Source organism: Alligator sinensis, unplaced genomic scaffold (assembly GCF_000455745.1).
Source record: "Alligator sinensis unplaced genomic scaffold, ASM45574v1 scaffold535_1, whole genome shotgun sequence".
Classification (NCBI taxonomy): domain Eukaryota; kingdom Metazoa; phylum Chordata; order Crocodylia; family Alligatoridae; genus Alligator; species Alligator sinensis.
Window position 1 is genome coordinate 1,073,182 of NW_005842157.1, and position 15,047 is coordinate 1,088,228.

Consider the following 15,047-nt stretch of genomic DNA (forward strand, 5'->3'; position numbering starts at 1 on the left):
GTCAGCCTGCACCTGGCACTTCTAGGCATGTGGCTGGCACTTATAGGTTGGTGGGATCAGCCGCGGAGAACACTTCTCCCATTGCACTCCCTGGCCAGCGCCCTCAGGGGGAGCACCAGAGCTTTTGCCTGCCCACCCCCCCGCCCAGGAACACTGGCTGACGGGGTGCACATGCACCCCCTGTGCATCACCACTGCTTCAGGAGTCTAATCAACACTATGGCTGAGTACACACATTGAAACACCTGGGAGAATTCTCCCAGGTTAGTTCTCCTGGTAGAAAAGCTTATACAGAGCCACATGTACAAACATTTGAATTCTGGGGCTGTGAAGAGTGGAGAGATTGGTGGTGGGGGTTGAGGAGGGTGTGCACATATTTCAACATGCTCTTCAGGCTCCCTTAGTTGCCTAACAACAGATGGCAGCACTTATAGGGCAGGCCTGATTGGCTGATCCATACTGCCCTAGGTGAGCCTGTGTTTCTCTGCAGCACAATTTGGGGATTGTGAAAGGTGTGTGTTCTACTCCCTGCTGGAACAGTGACACACTGTCATCCTGGGCGGGGGTGAGGGGAGAATGCTGGACGACTATATTTTGAGAGAAGTTGCAGCACGTACAGATATTCATACTCCCAGGAGAAACTCTACTGGGAGCCATTTAACCTTGGTTCTTCCCAGGTTATTTTTCTCCTGCAGCAGCCATTTTTTACTGTGGGGAAAAAGAGCTGAACATCTATACACTCGTAGTTTCTCCTGGGAGAACAGCAATGGTCCCAGGACAAACTGAAGGGATGTACAAGGCCTGAGATTGTATAAAGCCAGTAAAAAAAAAAAAAAAAATGAAAATTATCTTAAAATCTATTCACCACATAGCAGAGAATTAAAACATTTCTACACAGTCCACGCAATCCCTTTCCCAGGCAGTGTTCTGGTTAAAAAAAAAAACAGCCTCTATTCATGGGAGTGTTTAGTTGGCCCTTTTAAGACACACTGGATGCAACAACACTTGCTATTACAGGGCATGAATGAACTGTGGAGCTTATAGCTGCTCCCCCCAACTCAACATGCTGCACAGGGGCTGGCTGGGGCATGAGGGAGCTTCAGTGTGGGTCTAGCCAACAGGCAGCCCCCGCACTGAGGTACCCCCATTCCCCAGCCAGCCCTTCCAGTGTCTACATGTACACTGCTGCAGAGATTTTTTTTACTGCACAAAAAAGATAATACTTGTATTTACAAGTACAATCCTGCTACAGAGTAAATTAGTTTACTCCAGCCTAATAGAGGTGCACATGTAGACATTGAGATGTTTGCTGTGCAATTAATTAGTCAACTGTGCAGTAAACTTCTCGTGTAGATTTGCCCATTGAGATGGAGGTGCTGTGCATCTCTTCATGCAACTCTCTTTTTATTTCCTTGACTTAATTTTAAGTACAATTTTAAGTACAAGACTTAATTAGTCAGGATATTGTTTCACCCTTCCATTGGAAATCTTTGCATTAGAATTTATCATCCCAACACTCTAAGAGTGTCTCTTTAAGCTTGCACATAAAAACACTGATTAATTCAGTCATAACTTTGGAATATTATCTTGATAGATTTGCAGAAAAAGTCTACCTGGACTTGATTTGACATTGTCGTACGGTAATAATAGTGATATTATGTCCCATTGCAGCAAATAGTGAATTAGTGTCACTACAAAAAAAATCATTATGAATAGTTATTGCTATGGAAAAGCAGTAGCTATTTTTCATACTCCAATCCCCAAGAAAGAATAATACACATTTAGAAACACACATATGTATATATATATGTATGATATGAGTATCAGAAAAATTAAAACTTAAAAAACAATTTGGCTGTAGTCAAACAGAATAATAACCCAAAACTACACCCAAGCTAAATATTTGTTTCTTTCTTATTAAAAAAATGAAGCTAGTTTTCAGTCATATATCATTTCAAATAGATGAGATTAAACTCTTAAAATTCAGTTTTTATTATATCATCTATAGCTGAAGCACCAATAATTGCACAGTTACAATTAAGGCCTTTTAGAACTGTTGAAATGATAAATGTAATAGTCACGCCTAAAAAATAACCCAATATATCTTAGCTATGATGGCCTGACTACCTGCAGTATGCCTTTACTTTCCTATGGCCTGATCCCAGTAGTGTAACTAGGGTTGAGTGAGAGGATGCATGACTCCTGGGCACCATTTTAGAAGGGATACCAGAATGGTAGCCCCTAGGAAGCCTGCAGTGCTGCAGCACTGCTGTCACAACTGCCCATTGAAGACCTACAGCAGCAGTCCTGTGCCACGAGGTAAGTGCTGGCCAGCCTCTCCCGCAGTCACCACCCAGGGCACCAAAGTTCATAGTTATACCTCCGACTGACCCTGAAGTCCACTCTGTAGTAGGATCCTCATTGAAGTCAATGATGTTTCACAAAGACAGAGAAGTCCAGGTCCATCCAGTTTTGCCATATGGAATACCTGTGAAACATTGCATGTTATGCAGGGTAATTTTACAAGTTCTTTTTAATTTTCATTTAGATATTCCAAAATGTGATATTTTTAGAAAGAAAAATAGCTAACTCTGTATGTGCATGCCCTGTTAAACCGGTATCTATCTAGCTATCCATTTGACCATTAATGGATAATTTTTACTTCTGCCTCCATGTCTGCAGAGACTCCATTAGAAAATAGTGTTTGTGTGTGTTCACATGTCCACACAAGAGTTTTTTGCTTGTGGATGTTTTCCCCTTTCTCCGTATTCCTCAACAACCATTTTATAAACGTAAGTTATGTTATGTTTCTCATAGAATCAAAAAAAGAACTATCCCATACAAATCCTTGTCTAACCTATTACTAAAACTATGCAATCAATTCTGTTATATAACTGCAAGGCATAGCACCCTAACCTACCACAGGTAAAGCAGGGGGACAACAGTGGTCAGTGTCCTGCCACAACGGTTTTTAAAATACACTCAAGAGTCTGTACCAATGTGACCGTGGGGCAAAATTCCTTCCGTAGAAGAATGCAACAGAGCCTTTGCATGGTTACTGTGTATTTTATATTGGGTTATAAAGGCAAACCCTCTGATATTCAGGCTTGATTTACTCAAATTGTTTAATGTATAATGAAATAAAAGTGCTAATGCTTTTACTGCATTCCAGTGATCTGTTTGCAGTTCCACATACAGCCAACCTCAGTATATATTAAAGCTGTCTATGGATAGCTTTATATAAATAATGGTTCCACTGCTCATGTTCTAACACAGGGGCACCAAACTCATACCAGGCTGGATCCGGACCTGTGGGAGGTCCACATATGGGTTGTGGCTTGGGTCCACATTCAGGTAGTGGTGGCAGTGGGTACCGAGCCAGAAGAAAGATGCACGAAGACTATATTTGTACAGCCTTTACTTGCCCCCTACCACTGATATCTGTATCCATTGGTTCCCAAGGACCCTAAATTCTCAGTAGGACCCTATTAGCCCTCTCTCTCTCAACTTCTGATAGCCTGTGGGACTGTCAGTGAGACAGATCCAGGGCATGGGTTGTGTGTATTACTACACTGGTCTAATAGAACCCTTCCTCTGGATGAAAAATATATCAATACACTAAAATTAAACTAAGTAGATTTCACCAAAGATAACATTAAATTCCATCCTTTACCAGACAACTGGTACATGAGACAAATGTGTTCCATGCTAAGCTTGTTTCCCAGCCCAATGAGTATATATGTCTTCCAAGTTATTCGCCATGGATGAAATCCTGGGCCCAGTGAAATAGGTTGTAAAACTTCTGTAACATTTAGGAGCAGGATATCAACCTTAGACTCCTGGTAAATTAACTACTCCTGGCTCATTCACTATCCCTAGGGCATAACCCAAAACCTACTGAAGTCAAGATTGTAAGCACAATCTAGGCTGTCAGTCCATTAACACTTGGAAGCTGACTCCCCATTATGACTGCCATGCTTTCACTCTCCAAAACTTGTGCATTTGGAGGATTAGCAGTACCTTTTCATAAGAGAAAACCAGGATCCCTGGAGATGACATGAGAGAGAGAGGAAAGGAGGAGTTTGAGAAGACACTGAAGAAAAATAATGAAATAAAATGAAAACTATAGTTTTCATGAAATATTAAATAGTTTCATTTTTTAAAATTTAAGATGCGGTTTCTTTTCCCCATTCAACATGGTGAGGAAAGTCCCTTAATTTGAATTTGAGTACTAGGCCAGGGGGCAGGGAGGCATTTGCTATGGCTCTGGCCCTGATCCAAGCCCAGGGTCAGAGGTGGAAATCACAGCCTTTGCCTCCCCTCCACCTACCATCTGGCCCCCAACTGCCTCTGCCTTGCCATACCACCTGGCCCCTTGCTTCACCCCATGGACACCCCCTACTGCCTCTACCCCTACCCCCTGCCTACCACCTGTCACCTTCTCCTCCACTGCTACTAACCCTCAATCACAGCTCCAGCACCTGTAAGCCAGGCAGCGGTGGACGCAGTGGTGGCAGCTCTGGCTCCAACCGAGTCCCAGCCCCAGGGCTGGAGCTGCCACCACCACAACTGCTGACATCTGGCTAGGTAGGTGCTGGAGCTGCAACTGAGGGTAAGCAGCAGAGGGGGTAGGTGATGAGGAAGAGAGAAGCTGGGGAGCAAGTGGTAGGGGGAGGTGTCCAGGGGGTCACAGGCACCAAGAAAGTACAGGTGGCAAGGGGACAGGTACTAAGTTGGGGGGGGGCAAGCACAGAGGGGCAGAAGGTGGAGAAACAGGCATCAGGGGGCAAAGTGGGGGGCAGAAGGCAGGAGTCAAGCCACTTGCCCCCCACAACCTGACTCCACACCACTGCTTGCCTCCCTGCTGCTGCTGCTGCTTTCCCCGATGCAGCAGTGGTGGGGAAATCAATTTAAGATGACTCTTCCATAATTAATTTCTACACATGAAAAATTATAACATTTTTTTTAAAGTTTCCACATATAGAATCTAAGTGTTGGTGGGGGGGGTTCATATCGTTTTCAAAAGGAGGCTAGATAATCACCTTGCCGGGGTCGTTTGACCATTCTTTCCTGCCCATGGCAGGGGGTCGGACTTGATGATCTGCTCAGGTCCCTTCCAACCCTACCAACTATGAAACTATATTCATTTAAAATTTGACTTGGATTTGGGTAAATATGGTAACAATGAAAAAGGTCACAAAACATCTTGGAAAAAAAGGAGGAAGGTATAGAGAGAGTAGACTGAAACATTTTAAAAGATTTAAAAAGTGTGCAACTGTAGATTAATTGACGTATGAAAGGAGAAAGATTCAGGGAGGAATAACTATTCTGTGTTTTGCCACAGGTTTGCTTTCTATTCTATTCTTAATAGTCTCATTTATACTTCCTAGCACAAAAAAAAAATCCAATAGTTGTCCTAAATTTGTACAGGAAATCAGTAGCATCACCTTTCCCAGATCTCAGAAGGCAAAAGTCCTTTTACTTTCTTTTTGAAAAAATGCCATGTTCTCTCTCTTATCTATGTGCTGACCCACCCGACTACATTATTTTTTCAGTTAAGGTGCTATAGTTGGCAAGCTGAACATAGAAGTGGAAAAAGATGTCCCAGAAAAAGGAGTAAAACTTACTTTCTTGTATCTTGAGTGGCTCTCTAATAGACTATACAAGTACAAAGAACTCATATTTGGTTCCCATTCTCCCCACTTTAAGAAGAGATAATTTGTTTATTATATTTCTCTGAATCATAGTCACATCATCTTTACTGATATTTCAGAATTAAATGTGGGCCTAATACAAACTCTTTTTATTGCAAATGCATGAGCTTTAAACACATTTTTCAATGAATTATTCATGTATTATGCTTCAAAATACTGTATAAACTTGTCAAAATTTATCAGCTATCCTCAATATGTTTGATTAAGCATCTGAGCTAAATTCTATGGACCACTAATATACCACTTGCCATTTCAACTGCCAGATCTGGCAGAAAGAAGCAGGCTAGTCTTTTGGCTTTACTTTTTTAAATTGAATTGCATTTGAATTACTTTGAAACTACAAACAAATGATTTAATGTGCATATTTTGTGACTTGAATCAAAGCATATTTTCAGTATTTATGGAAGTCCTAACCTACAAAATATGTCAGTATTTTATTAATGATTACTTTCTGAAAGATGCCTAATTTTAAATTAGAAAATTAATAGTGTCTCAGCAACTTTGGCATAACTTTTCCAGGATTTGCAAAACTTGAAAAGTGTGTCTGCTTCTGGAGGTGGCTTTCACCCAGCTGGTACAGCCGTTTAAGAATTCCACAAGAAGGGTGTAGTCCATGTACTAACAGCTGAGTAAACCAAAATGCAGATCATCATCAAAATAAGGCAAAAGCCATGGAGACACCTTATCAGAGGTTTCAGCAGTCACTCTGAATTGAGGAGCAGATATCCACAAATCCTATTTTTTTTTAATCTTGAAATTCATGTGATGACTTTTCACTGTTGGAGACCTGCAGCCTAATTTGCAGGTATTTAAAGCACACAACTCTTTTAAGATTAAGGCAGGGTAGAGATGCACCTTATAAATTAACTGAATCAGAAATGCATAACATTTTGTAAACAAGAGTTCATTTCATCAGATACTATACATCAGAAAGCTTATACATCTCTGCTTCAGTTAGTCTATAACAGTGGCCTTTCTGCCCCACAGGTGAGCCCCACACATCTCAGCTGGTCCCTGTATGCCCGGGTCAGGCCCCGTGCCATTCCCCACCTGCTAGGATCAGGCCCTGCACACAGGGATTAAGCCCTGACACCCCACACTGGGATTAGGCGCCACACTGCCCTATGTGTTAGATCTAGTGACAGGGCCACGCTATCCAGTCTGTGGGGCTCCCCATAAGTCCAAACACTTGATGGCAGGGGATTAGCAACTGCTCCCGCACCCTCAAATTTTCAGACCTGTGGTGAGCACCTGGGTCAGATGACCCAGGTCCAGGGGTCAAATCTGAGCCATAGCCTAGGGGTTGAACCCCCTTGTTCTATAAGGTGCACTTCTACCGTGCCATCCATCTGACTTCAACTCACATACCTCTCTCTTTTAAGATTAGTTATATTGTGTCTCATTACTCCACTATTTGTTTCCTGACTTACAGTTTTAGGTAAGAATGTAAGTGGACACAAGCTTGGTGGGATCACCTTTGTCTTTTGTTAACTTTACAAAAAATCCACTGCTTATTTGGCTTAATTTTCAATTTCTAATAGGAAGAAGCCCAATTGATATTCAGATTGTTGCTGAGGTACATGTTGTAATATTTAGATATAAAACTAAGACAGAAAGTAAAATTTATTATTCAGGCTTGTCTTTGGTGCACAGTGTCCAATCATAGAAATTTTCAAGAAGTTAGATATCACTCATTTCTGGCTGCAGAAATGACTGTACTACTTCAGGACTTTTTTTCAGAACATTTGTTTAAAAGAAATGAGGAAAATTAGAGCCTTTTTCAGTTTATAACATTTAGAGCAGTTTTTTGTTTGCTTGTTTTAATGATAAAGGTAAGAAAACAATTTTATTACAAACAATTTTGTTTGTAATAAAACAAAAGTCAGAGTAAAGCATCTTTGCAAAATACTGCATATAACATTACTGCTAAAATATACAGAGATTTTCAGAACTATAATTCAAATACTCGCCTCCTTCAGTTGATCTTTGCAGCATTTGTGTCAGCTTAATTAAATGATCAGCTTTGAGTCAAAATTCAAATATGGACACAAAGATCTAGTTTTGTATTACATGCTGCACATGTTAGCTGGAAGTTATGCATGTTTCAATGCAATAGCAGCATAAATAATAACTGCAACGTTATTGTAATTATTGACATTACAGTGTCTGTAATCCTAAAAAGTTTTCTGTGCAAGCAAGGGGTTATTCACCACTTTAAAGTATAGAGGCAGTTAGTCTTTAAGGGCATCTGTACATGTGCTTTGGGATGGAGGGGGAGGTGCTTTAATTAGAGCAACTTTTGAGAGCTGCTCTAACTAAAGTTCCTGCAGGGTTACGTGTATTCAGTGTCCCTCACTTCAAAATGGCAGAGGGGGCACTTCAACTAAAGCTCATTCAACAAGCTTTAAAGTGCCCCAGCCGCCATTTGAAACACTGGGACACTGAATATGCATGATGCAGAACCTGCTGGAGTGCGCTAATTAGCGCACTCCAGCAGACTTGATTAATCAAGTCTGCTCTGACACATGCTTATTAGCACGTGTTAGAGCAGAGCTCCATCACGTGTATAGATGCCCTAAGGTGCCATGCTTCCCTATCTTCTGGCTGTAAAATGGATAACGGTATAAGAGCTAGTTAGAACGCCACAAAGAAAATAAGATTGACAAACACAATACAATTTTATTAAAATTTTCCATGTATTATGAAAGAAGAAACTGAGGAATAGAGGTGAAATGGCTTTTCAGGTTCATACAGAAGTTAGTGACAGCAGTTAGATAGAAACTCCAACATTTCTAACTTGTAGTCCTTCACTTAAATCATTTGATTATGCCTCTTTCAACTTTCATGTGCATTTGTATGCATTTCTGTGAATACACAGAAACACTGAAAATGAAGACTTGTATCCACACATTCTTTTACGATATTTAAGTAATTAGAACTATCAGGCCAAATTTGAAAAACAGCATCGTTGATATGGCATAGACAAATTATAGAGAGGGTGTTTCACAATAGCTACTTCACTTGGTCTATAGCTCAAGTAGAATTAGCTGCAAATGTACTGTGAAATGCCCCCGCAGTAATCCATGCTCACAGAACTGTGGGCACAAGATCAGTTTCAGATGACGCCTTCTTAAAAATCAGAGCATCTTTCTCATAATATTTTTAAACAAACAAAACACATCAGAAAATTGGAAATATAAACTTGTTTTATTGGCTACTTGGAAAAAGCAAACTTTAGTAAAGATCTCATTTGCATTCAGGACCAAACATAAAGAAAACAAGATCTCACTATAAAAAAAAAAGACTATTTAATTAACTATTGATTTCCACTCAATTATTCAAGCCAAGCAATGCTCAGGATTGATGGAATAGATATTTCACCATTGCTGTTGCCCAAATCAAAGGAAACATCCCAACCAGAAACCTGTTGTATTAGAATAAGCAAAGCTCAACAGCTTTACATTTAAACAGGGCTTATATATGACCTTTGCGTATTGCTGTGATCAAGTTGGCACTAAATGAATTGTAAGATCAAGTTTAAATATCTATACAGCGTGTGAGCTATAAGAGTAGTAACCAAAAAAGATATTACTTTAAATATTTAAAAATGTGGTTTACTCTCTAGACTTGGCATCACTGTGTGTGGTATAGCCTGACTGGAAGTATTTAATGTGCTACAGTACAGAACATTAAAATGCAGACATATGGTTGTCTTCTTTATAATGTCCCGAACATACCACATTTGCTGTACCTTAATGTTCACTTGTGATATTAACTAATCAGAAACTGTGGCTGCATTTTTGTGATCTATCAAAGGATTATAAAAGATATCATCAGAACTGAAGGAATCACAGAGAAAAGGTGGCAAAAGAGAAACGTGTTTAGCTGTTGCTTTTTGGTTACTTTATATTGTTACATATTGTGGAGAAAGTGCTCCATGCTTATTATTTGACTCATTTGGATGCACAAATGAGATTTCTAAGATTAACGTGGCTCGGCTTATAACAAATTGAAATCTCTTTTAAAAGTGCTTTGAGCCATGTTGCTGGCTGGTATAAATCATCATACACATCCACTGATTTTTAAGTTATGCAAAATTACATCTGGGTCTCAGTTAAAACTTAGTATATATAATATTTTCATATTAAAATAATAAAATATTTTTTAAATTGCTAAAGGAATGGAAACAACAATTAGCAAACTTGGCAGTGGAAAAATTATGTTTCCCTATTCTGCTTCCTTCAGGTGTTCCCTGGATGTTACATGCTTAAACATTATAAATTATAGAGCCAGATCTTGCATACCTTACTCTAGACTAGTGATTCTCAACCTAGGTGCTGCAGCTGCCCAATATTAGCACTGTTGTCTGTGCAAACATCTCTATCCACTTCACAAAATAAACCCAAAGATTTTGACTAGGAATCAATGGCATCAAAAACACTCTGACCTTTTGTGGTCTTTCTGACATCTTTGCAGCAGAAAAATTAAGTTATTTTTCTGTAGTCAAGAGATGAGTGAAAGCTAAGAGCTGACTTTTTCAGAGTGATGTCTTGAGTCTAGTAAAGTTGAGAACCACCGTTCTAAATTCACTCATATTTCCTTTACCTGAAGGCAGACATCTAAGTATCATACTTCCTTGCATATGACACGCTCCAAATAAAACATCCACCTCATTTTAGGAAGGCAGAATGGAAAAAAAAACCAAAAAACACAATTATCCCTGAGTCTTTCCTGTCACAACACAGGCTCACCATAGCTGAATGCTCCCAAGCACATGCATCATTCTGAAATTCAAGCCTTAATCCAGGGGTGGGCAAAATGGCCCATCCGGCCGGCAGCCAGACTCCATTTCCCAGCAGCCCCTGCCCGCATGGCTGGGGCCGGTCTCCATGGAGACCCCAGCCGCAACTGTGCTGTGAAGGCTCAAGGCTGGGATCACCATGGCACGTGACAGAGCAGGGCAGGGGGCTGCTCCAGAGCCACTGGGATCTTGCGGTGGGGACAGCTTGGTCCGGAGCCAGGGCCCAATCCCAGTTGAGGGGGGGCAGGAGGGGCTGCTGGGACCCAGCCCCAGTGTGCTAGGCTGGAAGGAGAAAGTGCCAGACCCCCAGGGACCAATCCTAATGTGGGGGGGTAGGGGGAGGGTGCTGGGCCAGTGGGATGGGGCTATTGCCTCTCCCTGAAGACCTATCCTGGTTGGACAGGGCAGTAGCAGGCCCCCTGGGGACCAATCCCAGTGGGAAGGTGATGGGCCCCAGTGCCCAGTCCTGGCGTGTGGGCTTAATTGGACTTGCGGATTAGCCCTGCCCCATTCATCTGCCCTGCAAGGCCAAAAGGTTGAGCACCACTGATCTATAGTATTCTACTTGATAAAAATAACCTAGACTAAAATTGAGACTGACACAAGAATGTGACAATTCATATATATAACCAAATAGGAGTGTTTCAATGAACACTGTTCTAATTAATTCTAATTAATGTAAAGAAAAATGTTAAATGATTTTAAAAATATCGTAGGAAAACCTACCTTTGGAAGTCTAGAATTCCTGACACTGACCCTTCCATTCCTATTTCTTTATCATCAGTAGATGATTTATTTTATCTATCTTAAATATTTCTAAGGTCCTTATTACCCTGGAACCTAAGCACTGGTTATAAATGTATGCAATTAAGAAGTACCTGAACTTGTAATGGAATGTAACCATTTCTCTCTGTTCCCACAAGTACATGGTGCATGCATTTAAGCAACTAAAGCCATTTAACATCCATCTAAGAGCATGCTGACTTACCTATGCTATACCCACCTCATGCCTTTTTGTTTATCTGCCAGTACATTAATATGTAAAAGCTATTCAATATTAGGGGCTGATTTCTTTGAGTTCTTTTCATTTCAGCAAAGCCACGTTGCATTTTTAATTGCCATTAATCTTTTCCAAGAGCTCTGCGCTTCTTGAGTACTTGTTGCCCCTTTCAAAGAATGCACTTATCTAGCGTTCCAGTTCAGCAATAACAATAAAAATCAAGACACTGAAAAACAGCAGGTATTAAGTATCTTTGTAGTTTGAAATGAATTATAATGTTCTCTAAAATTAAAGAATATATATGAAAAAATACCTAATATAAAAAAGGCTCAACTGCAGTTGTTCAGAAACTGGAAACGCATATATTGCTTACATTTCAAAATGGGGGGGAAGCCAATAGATTTATTTTTAGTTATAAGCTGTCTTTAACAGTTGAACTTAAATTTATTCTGCTATTCTTTTTCTTTTCCCTCAATCCTGCAGAAAATGTATGTGACAATGAACTACTACATTGCCAGAATGGAGGAACATGCATCAACAACGTGCGATGCCAGTGCCCTCCAGCTTATACTGGCATTTTATGTGAGAAGTTGAAGTGTGAAAGGGATCCAGGAGGCTGCAACCAAAATTCGGCCCAGAGGGCAATATCACATGGCCCTCTATTACTGCTGACTGCTCTACTAGGAGTAACTGGACTTTTCATATTCTAGACCCCATATGGTCGATGGCATCGTGTTCAGACTGCTTCAAATGGAATGTGCCACATGAAAGCAAAATAGAATCCAAGCATTTGCTACTAAAATAAAAAAGAAACAGAAAAAACCACATATAAAGTAAGAAGGCCTAACTGAACTAAGCCATATTAATTAATTGTGGACAGCGCTCTGAGTCAAGACTGTTAATTTCTGACTCAAGACAAGTTAGCAGCTGCCAATTCTATTACTGCAAATCACAATGCCAGCTGCAAAGCTTACACAGGATTGAAAAGGCTTTGACAGCCCCCAAAATGGAAAATAAAAACATTTGCTACTCCAATATGGTGCGCTACTGTACCTCTGCCCAGTGTGTGGACCAACCAAATAGAGGCATTCTTTGCTGTCAGTGCATTGTGGGTATAAGGAAATCTGTTCAAGCTGCCATATTGGCCTGCTTCAATCCCTGAATCCTTTCCAACCTGTGCTTTAGTGAATGTTGCTCTGTAACCCTTGTTGGTTGAAAGATTTCTTTGTCTGATGTTAGTGATGCACACGTGTAACAGCCCCCTCAATAAAACTCAAGCCAGTCATATCCTTGTATATCTTAGCAGCACTGCATCATTAAGATGCTGTGTTCACCTATTGTACAAGAGTGGCTATAGGACAAAAGTGTATTTATCCTTTTGTATTCAAATGAAGTTATTTTTCTTGAACTAATGTACAATGTAGATTTTTTGTATTATTGCCAATTTGTGTTACCAGACAATTTGTTAATGTATTTCATTCTAATCAGATATGAAAAAATATTACTTTTTATTTGGTCCTTTTTTTCCTTTCATTTAATTGTGCAGAGATTTCTCTGTATGGGCAACGTGCTGGCATCAAAGAATATCAGTTTACATATATAACAAGTGTAATAAGATTCCACCAAAGGACATTCTAAATGTTTTCTTGTTGCTTTAACACTGGAAGATTTAAAAGAATAAAAATTCCTGCATAAACAATTTCAGGGGATTTGCATTGCTGTTTTTTAAAAACTATTTAAAGGAAACACTTTCCTTGATCATTTTACCATCTTCTATATGAATAAAATGTAAATTAAAAGGCAGAATGCAGTTTGCAGTGAAGTCTAACACTTTTTTTTCCTTTTGCAAACCATTAAACCCAAAAATATCTAGATATTTAGAAAAATATACAAAACTCCAAGGACCACCCCACCACACAATATTTAAGCTCCCAGCTCCTACCATTATTCTCTCAGGTCACTGTTATTATCCCAAGGCTACTTTTTCAAAGTATTAGGATTGTGGGTTTATTTTTATTATTATTTTTTATTCATGCAGCTTTTAGATTGACAGTAATGAAGAACTTATAGTCATGGCTTAAATTTGTATCTCCTAAAGCTTCATTAAAATGAAATGTTTATATATGTACAAGTCTGCCTCAGAAAATGCAAAAGCAGCAGCAATCACAAAAAGGGAGTTTGGTGATTTAACTTTTAATAAAGTCAAATTTAGCACTTAGAGGGAGTGTCAAAATATACAGCAGCAAGTAGATAAAAAGTGCTGCTCCAGCAAATAAAGTTTGTTTTAAGTATTGCCCAAGGTGTAATAAATTCTTGGTTTTGCCTGTTATTAGGCCAATTAGTGTGTGTGACAACAAGGAATAGAGAGAAAAGTGGAGGCAACCCAACACCACAGCAGTGTTTCAAAGACAAAGAAAATCAAAAAGTAATAGCAGCACATATGTTCATTTCCAAGCAATATTTGGCATGTGCAGTGTAAATATTTTACCAATAGTAATAGCCTATAAAAGAAAATTAATCTACACAGGCAGCATTTTTAAAATCAATATATTCTACCTGGACTCTTGTTCCTTCGTGTTGAATAGACTACAGTTTTGTAAACTAGATTATTTTGATAGCTTCCCTACTTCCAAGTAAAATAAAAACCAGTAAACTAATAAATAGTTTTCCAGTAAACTAGTAAATACCCATAGAAATGCTGGGGCAGGGAGGGAGAACATTTTTCTCAGTTTTGTTTCTAAAAGAGCCCATACAAAGGATGTCAATACAAGTAAACAGATAATACTTGTTCAGGCTAACATCCTAGCCCTGCATGTGGAACATTTTTTACTCATACCGACATTTTCTTTTGGTGTGCTGTATAAGATACTTAATCATGGGTTTGGCCATGTGCCAGCAGTGCCTACATAAAATTGTAGATTTACAGTAGAAGCATACCCATGACAATAAACAAAAAATTATATTGCGGTCTCACTGCAGAATATAAATGCAAATACAGGTGGCATACAGAGATGAAGATTACTTATAATTAAATGGATTTCTAATATTAAAATGTGGAATTTAAGTTGTCTTAAAGTTTATTAGTACATACCAAATGTAGACCATGTCATTATTAGAAAGGATGCACTTTAACTGTCGTTATGCACTTGAGATGTTGTAAAAGTTCTCTGAAGACATGTTTTGCACGTTTGCTTATGGGAGACTCTGCCACCCAATGCTAAAGTAAAATGAATATCATACCTTAATCAGTTCATCTGTATTTCGATTTCGTGTGGGTATGCTCATCTGGAAGTACATAGAATACATGCTTAGCTAGCTCTTTACCTTTAGATACCTTTTCTACATTTCACTATCTAGGTCAACTTGCTTTCAATGAAAATACAATTTTAGATCTGCATTCAATGGAAAACAATTTTTCTTTACACTTTTTTTCAAACTTTGTGTTTTCAAGTATGCGTACTTTAAGAGAACTGCAGTTCATGAAAATTCTAAGTATAAATTGTGCAACAATACTCCAAGAATGTGTGTGCTTG

At 39.3% G+C, this 15,047-nt stretch overlaps 1 protein-coding gene across 4 annotated transcripts in view; it reads left to right on the forward strand.

Annotated features, from left to right (window-relative positions):
* Positions 1–14,721, forward strand: part of NTNG1 (netrin G1) — a 289,692-nt gene extending 274,971 nt beyond the window's left edge. For all 4 annotated transcript variants that reach the window (XM_014520830.2, XM_006025634.3, XM_025206492.1 and 1 more), the window contains one exon: positions 11,998–14,721. In XM_014520830.2, coding sequence (XP_014376316.1) covers positions 11,998–12,224 — 227 coding nt within the window. In that variant the 3' untranslated portion in view covers positions 12,225–14,721. The remainder of the gene's footprint in view (positions 1–11,997) is intronic.
* The last annotated feature ends 326 nt before the right edge of the window (positions 14,722–15,047 follow it).